At 50.5% G+C, this 8,019-nt stretch overlaps 1 protein-coding gene across 1 annotated transcript; it reads right to left on the bottom strand.

The window, feature by feature from the left end:
- Positions 1–4,733: 4,733 nt before the first annotated feature.
- C20H17orf97 (chromosome 20 C17orf97 homolog) lies at positions 4,734–7,726 on the bottom strand. Its single transcript, XM_032616267.1, has 2 exons — positions 7,360–7,726; positions 4,734–5,201 (listed from the first exon to the last, which is right to left on the bottom strand). Exons 1-2 carry the CDS (start codon positions 7,724–7,726, stop codon positions 4,798–4,800), a joined length of 771 nt encoding a protein of 256 aa, XP_032472158.1. The 3' UTR covers positions 4,734–4,797.
- Positions 7,727–8,019: the final 293 nt, after the last annotated feature.

Raw genomic sequence — 8,019 nt, 5'->3', positions numbered from 1 at the left:
TCCATTTCCTCGTGTGTGATTGGGATCACAACACCTCGCATCTCAGAGATGGTTGTGGAGATGGAATCGTGTTACGTTGGGTATGTGATGCCTACACCGCTCCTGGGCACCACCGCTCCTGGGCAGGGAGGAGCCTGATCCATGAGATGGTTATTCCCAGTATCCTGGCGTCAATTAGCAGAGAACTGCAGGCTGAGCAGTGACTTGATAAACATTTTCTAAAAGACCATTGGAGACCTTGGAGCCCATCTCTTACAAGTTGTGTGACTTGAGCAATTCACCTCTTCTCTTTAAGCCTAAACTGTACCGTGGAGATAATAGTTCCCACCACTCAGAGGACATCTTGACTGAGGAACAAATGAGATAGAAGAACCTATAAACTAGAAAGTGACCTAAGATATCATAATTACAAGGTGCGGGGCAGGATGCAAACACAGACCATGAAAATATAAATAGCTGTCGACAGCTCCAGGTGTGAGCATAACAGGTGGAAACCATTCAGTCTTACCTATCACTTAACTCATCCAGCAGCCCCCCTCAACCCTGCAGGGCACAGCATTGCTTCTGGGTATAAACTTAAGCCTCCTCAGAGCACCAGCGGTGGGAGTCCGTGGTGCCTAATAATACATGGCTTTTAGGAGAAGGTTGGGTTTCGGGTTTTCCACCCTCAGGTCAAGGGGGACGCAGCTTGCTGAGAAGCACAGCTGACGGTGAGGGAAGAAGCCAACTGTATTTGTAACAAAATCACCCCCAGATTTAGTGGCTTCAAACAACTTTATTATCTCGCGGTTTCTGTGGCGTCGCTCAGCTGGATGCCTCTGGTTTCCGGTCTCATGAGCTGTAATCCACCGTGTCACTCAGGGCGTGGTCACCTCAAGGCTTAACGGGGGTAGAACCTGCTTCCGAGCTCACGCGTGGGGCTGTGGGCTGTTGGCGGGGGGCGTGGATTCCTTGCCACGTGAACCTCCCCCCGACCCCCGCCAGTTTCCCCAATTGTTAACGTCTTGCATGAGTTGGTACATTTGTTATAATTGATGAGCCCACATTGATACATTATTATTAACTGAAGTCCATAGTTTAGGAGTCCGTCTTGGTGTTATACTTTCTATGGGTTTGGACAAATGTGTAATGACATGTATCTACCACTGCAGTTTCCTATAGATTATTTTTATAGCCCTGTTCATCCTTCCTTCCACCTGTGCTCCACCTGTTCATGCTTCCCTCCTTCCTGCAAACACATTCTCTTTTTGTTAACCTCATCTCGGAAGAGAGATTCCATCACTTTTGCCATATCTACCACGCCAATCCGCACCGAAGTCGTAACATCCCCGGAATTTCCCTGCAGTGTCCACAGTGGATATTCACGAGGCTCAAACAGTAGCGCTTTGTTCGCGAGTCTCCAACCACTACTAGTGTGGAGACCCAGGGGCTACTTAGGGTGGGAGTGTCTTAGAGTGAGCTGGTCATGTAGGCACATTCTAGCTACCTGACCTTAAGGCTAGCTTCTAGCCTTAAAGGTTGAAATCTACCCCCTAGGCGCCACCAAAACCAGGTGCAAATCATAAACCCAATGATTACTAAACTGTGCTGACCAGCTGATAACATTCTGCTCCAAAACAGCTCAGGGACCCATGGTTACAGTACTGTTCATCTTTAGTTAATAGATTCCCTAGTGTTGGGCAAGGGTGCAGTCAATCTGGGTCCTTGAGATTAACTCACGCTATGAAATCCACCCCCCTGACACTTCCTCAAGCTCTTTTAAAAATGAATCATTCTCCACTTGGAGGGTAATGGACAAATCTACTTGGCATCTCTTTAGGGAGTCACTCTGTATTCTATGTAGGTTTTATATAGATTCTGTGACAATCTGTTCAGTACATGTGTCCAGTGGGGTTGGCTCCCTCCGCCACGTCCCCACCGTACGCTAGGTCTCTGCAGCAAATACTCCATTTCCTTGACCACTGTGATTAGTCCACTGATGGGCATATGACCTGTGCCAGGCCAGAGATCTTCTCTGGGGTTGATATGAATACAGGAGTGACTCTCTTTTCTTCGATGAACTATAAGGATGTCAGTGGCCATTTTTGCAATCCTGTTATGAGAAGCTGCCTGAACGTGAAGCTAATCAGGGAGGCAGAGGCAAGATGTGGAGAAAGAGACAAATTTTGATGACACAGTATGACCTCCTGGATCCAGCCATGCCTGAAGCCATATCCAACCCTGGACTGTTGGCCTTATAAATCAGTCTCTCCGTTTTGTCAGTAAGCCAGTTTTCATTGGGTAAAGAGTCCTCACTGAAACAGGCTGGATATAAGAAAGATACTTAAAACTTCTAACCCAGCGTGGTTTGAGTTGGAGCCACTTCTGTGCTTGTGGAAGAGTTAATCCCCACCTGCTTCCTCTGTTCATATCTTGAGCACAGACTCCCCTTTAGTTCCAGGCTACAAGTAGGCACGTTCTTGTTTGGCTCAAAGCCCCCTCCCCAGAACACTGGACTTTGAGACCCTCGGTTCATTCCTCCTACATTCCCTCTTGCTCCAGACCCCTGTAATTTGTTTTACGGTTTGTTTGAATTCTGTCAGCCAGTCGCTGAAGCCAGGTTTCTTTGTGAAGCTCACCCTTTGATGAGGTGGCTGTGTAGCCACCCCACCTAAAACATCATTGCTCAAAGCTCCTACAATAGATTGAGCGCTTCCTAGGGGCCAGACGCTATGCTAAATGCTTTATGTAATTACTGCATTTGATTCTCACAACACTGAGATGGGTATTTGCATCCCCGTTTCCAGATGTGGTAACTAAGGCTCAGAGAGGTTAAGCAATTTGTCTGAGGTCACACAGCTAGCACGTGGTGGGAAAGAGAAAAATGCAGCTCTGAGGTCAAAGTGCGTCATTTTCACCATTATCCCAGAATATCTCATGGCAGAAAGGCGGCCACAGGCCACCCCCATCCCCACCCCCCATGGAAGACGATACCAGGAGACCAAGGTACTCCGAGGAAGGTGTGCCCTCAGACTCATACGTGCACCGCACCCCCAGCCACCATGGTAGAGCCAGAGAGCACAGGAAATGCCAACTGAACTGCCCCACCCTCTGCTATCTTTACCTTAAACCCAGATCATTGGGTGAGGTCTGAGTATTAGTATATTTCCCATCTCCTCCTCCCCATGGAGCTGTGCCTGAGCCCTCAGTGCCCTTTGCTTGATTCCATGGGTGCGCCCCAACCTGGCAGCAGGGGACAGGCCTAGCCTCGGCACAGGGAGGGCCCCTGCCAGGCCCGGCTGCTAACCTCCTCTCCAGGGGAGGAGAGGGCTCTTCTGAAAGCCCCTCAGTACATCTTGCCAGGGTGTGGTGGCCGATGTGAAACCTGTCACTGTCCTTTTAAGGAAGGGGTAGGGGGCTGCTCTGTCAGCTGGGGGCTAGTGGAGACCAAGAGGACCACTTTCGCCTGACTTTCAAATAGGCATTCTGTGATGTTTTGTGTTGGCTTTCAACTTCTCCTGTGTACACTGTACATCTTTACCTCCTTGGAAGGCAGGAACCTCATCCTAAATGTCCACTCTGTCCGCCTTGGGGCCTGCACTGTGCTGGACACAGGTGTCCGATGCTACCCCAGAAACCACCTCTATCTCCTGGAACTTTCAGGCTGCTGCTTTGTGCCTGAGGGCGATTTCCTCCCCCACCCACCACCGGAGCTGAGGTTGCTCTCTGGTCCGGGTGTGGCAGGCTTGAAATGCCAGGAACCCAACCCCCCCCCAGGACCCATCAGCCAATGCCTCTGGGGAGTGTAACACCCCAGCTCCCTCCCCCTCTGCGGGGATAATCCTGACAGTGTTTCCCTGTGGGATTGAGGCCCTGTTGCCCAGTATGGAAGCTGTTTTCATAGTGTCCCTGGGTTGGCCCTCTCCCCTTCCCTGCATCCTCTCCATTGAGATAAGCTACTTGCGGTGCAGTCTTTGTCCGCTTCTGGAAGAACCTAAACTAAGGCAGTACATGGTCCTCACTCAATATTTGTGGAAAGGAAGAATATTAACTTAGAACAAGTAGTGTTGTAGGGCCCTTTTAATGCTCCAGAACTTTGCTTGAAATGCTGTTTTGGGGGATTAGAGGAGGCCCATATTGATATGAGAAGCAATATTCCTTTTGAGACTTTCCGTAATAACCTCCCAAAGATGATGTTCTGGAACTCACTTATTTTGAAGGCCACATAGGGCAGGGAGTATATTTAATTTTTTAAAAAAAAGGCTTTAGGGAATTCAGGGCCTTTTCCTTGGGCTTCTGAAAGCATGCTGTGTGAGGAATTTTACCCATGAAATTAATTTAAAATTTAGAATTGATACAATCTACACTCTTTTTTTGTGGGTGGGGGAGATTATACATATCTAATTGTGATGGGAAATTAAATAACAAAGACATGCCAGATTATTTGAGAAAAAAAGGATCTTCGGAAAAGAATTTTATCATTAACTTGCTTACTCTCTTTTTTTTTGTTTGTTGTTTTTGTTTGTTTGGTTGGTTTTTTTTTTTGCTTACTCTCTTAAGGAAGGAGCTGTGGCTTCCGGGGCCTCGAGCGGCATTTTGGTGGAAGGTGAGTTGAGCTCATCAACACACCAGACACATACTTCCTTCAGAGGTAGGTCTGATTTCCTTTTATTTTTATTCTTTTTTTTTTTTTAACACATAAATGTGTGTTAAGGATAAATGATAAGCTTGTCCGTGTCACAGGTGGGCTTTCACTCAGGTGGAGCTGCTACTTCGGGATAAGGTTTCCTTTAAAGCAGTGATGGGGGCTCTCGGTTGTCAGCGAGGGCTGCTGGCCGCCGCTGCCGCCGTCTGGTCAGAGAGGTAGGCTGGGTTCTCTGGGGCCTCCTCGTCACCGGGGCCAGAGTGGAAGCCCCTCAGGGTCCAAACCCGGTACCGCTTCCTCCGGTTCTGCTTGTAAATGCGAATCCTTTCCTTTTCTGCCTCTGGGTCGGCGAGAACGCCATCCCAACGCAGACTTTCGTTGATCTGGTTGGAAAGGGTCTCTTCTATTTCGGCAAAGCAGGGGAGACATATGGCAGAGGAGTAAGAGGGGTTGAGCTTGCTTTCATCCCTGTCCTGTCTGTGCTCTGGCCCCGGGCCATGATCTTTGCTGGGACTTAAGATGTCACGGAAGGATGGAGACAGCGGCTGGGTCTTCAGGCCTCGACTCTGACGTTTATCTGCCGAACAGATGGGTGGTGTTAGCGTTTGTGATGCCTGCCCTCAGCCTGCTTGCGGGTGATGCCCAAACCACTAAAGATGTGAGGGGGGACCTGGAGGCCCCTCCTCACCTGGGGCCTCAGGTGGCCAAGCCCACCAGCCCCGTACACATCCACTGCCTACATGCTTTGGGCTGTCATTTTGGGGAGGGAGGAACCATTTATTGAGCATGTATTATGAGCCAGGTCCTCTGGGTAAAGGCTGTCAGCCCTATTTTCCAGGTGAGGAAACAGACTCCCAAAGTTTCAGTCGGTTGCCGATGTCACAAAGCAGGTGGCAGAGCCGGGATTTGAACACATACCCGCTTGCCAGGGCCCTGTCCTTTCCACACTGCCCTCCACCTCACCTACCCACATGCTCGCCAAGGTACTGCCCAGTTCTGGGAGCCTATGACTTACCCCTATTCTAGACACTTTATGATGGAAGAAATGAAGAACAACAGAAAAGCTTCCTAAATCTGACTGTGGAAAGCATTCTGCCAAGCCAGGAAATACTTTTTCTGTGTGGCTTATACTGATTTTTTAAACTATTAACAGCTCTTCTGAATTATATAACATGCATATACAGTACTACAACTTGTGATGCTTTAATCAGCTCACCCTATTTCTTTGGGATAGAGGAATCTCCCTCCCCCCACCAAAAAAAAAAAAAAAAAAAAGAGAGAAGAAAAAAATCCTCTCTTGGCATTCCTATAGCTTCCTACTCCCTGAAAATTATTTGGTGTCCCCTGCTGACAGTATGAGGTACATGCCACTGTAACCTTTAGAGGCAGAAGCTAAGCTAAAAAGATAATAAATTTCCTCATTTGGTTTGGCAGATACACATGGAGCTTATTGACCTAAACTCCAGAATTGCTTTCTTGCCTCTTTCTTCTGATCCCAACTGGAGAAGTAATTATCATCTGCCCGTCGCGCCTTCTGCCTTCAGCTTGGCAGGGGAGCTGGTTCTGCATAAAGAGGGCCGGGACCCAGAAACGTGAACCCAGGACTAGTCGTGCTGGAGGTCAGGGCAGCTGTGCCAGGGTCGGCGAGAGCCACCTCCCTGACAGACAAGAGCCACCAAGGCGAACCACACAAGGACAGTGGAGACCTACAGCGCCCCTGGACAGGTGCGCTCTACATCACTTGTTGCAACTCTCTCCACAAATGGGTGCTCAGGGGCTTTGTCGAGCTCCCAGGGCGTTCTATGAGAACGGAGGGCTCTGTGCTTTTGTGGAGGCTGTTAGTGGGTGTACGTCTGTGAAGTGTCCACAGGAGGGCCTGGAGTGAGAACCCCACGTGTATGGTCATACGTGTACTGGAGAGGTCTAGGCATGTCGGTATGTAGCGGAGCGTGTGCTTGTGCGTGCCGACTGAACGCGTGTGCCTGCTGGGGTATCTGTACTTTAGCTTTATTTGGCGATTATATTGGTAGAAGGGGGTGTTGTTGAGGGTGTCAGGGATTATAAGAGTGTGTAGCAGTGACTGGTGTGATGGTGTTTGTGTGCAGTCGAAGGGTGGCCTCCGTAGATGAGGGAAAAGGAAGGGCGGTCTGTACAGGGAGCACACTTTATGTGCATGTCCTGGGTGTCTACATGGAGGCAACCAGAGTCAGGTGCCCCTAATAAATGAGGGTGAAAGGAGGGTGTCCAGGCGGAAGGCAGGAGCCTGTGATTCTGTGTATGAGTGAGAGCATCTGTCACTAGTGCCTTAGTAGCTGTGGATGGGGACAGTCTCTGTGTGAGGATGGGGGCATCTCTGCAGGAGGGCTTGAGATTTCTGTGGGGAAGGAATAGATGTTCAGGATTTTAAACTTGGACTGAGGGAGGAGGAAGATGAGTGAGTGTCTGTGTAAAGCTAGGAGTCACGGTGTGGGGCTGGGAGGCTCTGTGGCGTGTCTCTTTGTGGGGTTGAAGGTCTCCATTGATGTTGAGAATTCTCGACGCAGGATTTGGGGTCTCTGCGGACATGGATGGTCTTTGTGCGGGGAGAGGGAGGACCTCTGATTGGGGCTGGCGAGTTTCTGTTTCTGGGCTTAAGGTCCCCAAGTAGGTGGGGGTCTCTGAGGGGTGGGGTGGGTGTCCTCGGAGAAGAATCTCAGGTATGGGAGCGAGGCGGACGCGTTAGCTGCTCCTCTTACCGTGCCCCTTCCCAGACCCCTTGGTCTTTCTCTTCTTCTTTTTCTTCTTCACCTTCCGTTTGGTCAGTTCTGAGGCGCAGCCCGAGATGGGGGGCAGTCTGGACCCCTGCGAGGCCGCCATGCAGCCCTCTCTCTCCTCCTCCTCCTCGCCGTCCCCCGACACCCCATCCCCACCGCCGCAGTCCATCCACCCGCGGGGCCGCCCCCCGCGCCTGGGGCAGCAGAGACCCGCTGCGACTGAGCCGGAGGCTCCGGCGGCGAGGGCCAGGCTAGGGCCACGCGTCTCCACGGCGACCGCCGCACACCGCGCGCGTGCGCAGTCCGCAGGCTGCCGCCCAGGAGCCGCTAGCGGAGGAGATGTGCGCATGCGCATTTCATCCTGCGCGCTTGCTTGGTCGGCGGTGATAAGAGGAAAAGTGGGTACCGAGATTGTGAATGCTTGGGTTGACACTCATTTTCCACTCCTGTGCCCTTTTATTATTTATTTATTTTTAAAGCATTTATTTATCTATCTATCTATATTTATTTATTTATTTAGGCTGCCTCCCGTCTTAGTTGTGGCAAGCAGGGGCTTCGTTGAGACATGCGGGCTCTTCATTGCGGCACGAGGGCTTCTCTCTAGTTGTAGGGTTCCAGAGCGCGTGGGCCCTGTAGCTTGCA

This window comes from Phocoena sinus, chromosome 20, assembly GCF_008692025.1.
Source record: "Phocoena sinus isolate mPhoSin1 chromosome 20, mPhoSin1.pri, whole genome shotgun sequence".
NCBI classification, from domain to species: Eukaryota; Metazoa; Chordata; class Mammalia; order Artiodactyla; family Phocoenidae; genus Phocoena; species Phocoena sinus.
Note: the sequence above shows the minus strand (reverse complement) of the source record. Positions and strands in the feature narration are given on the sequence as shown.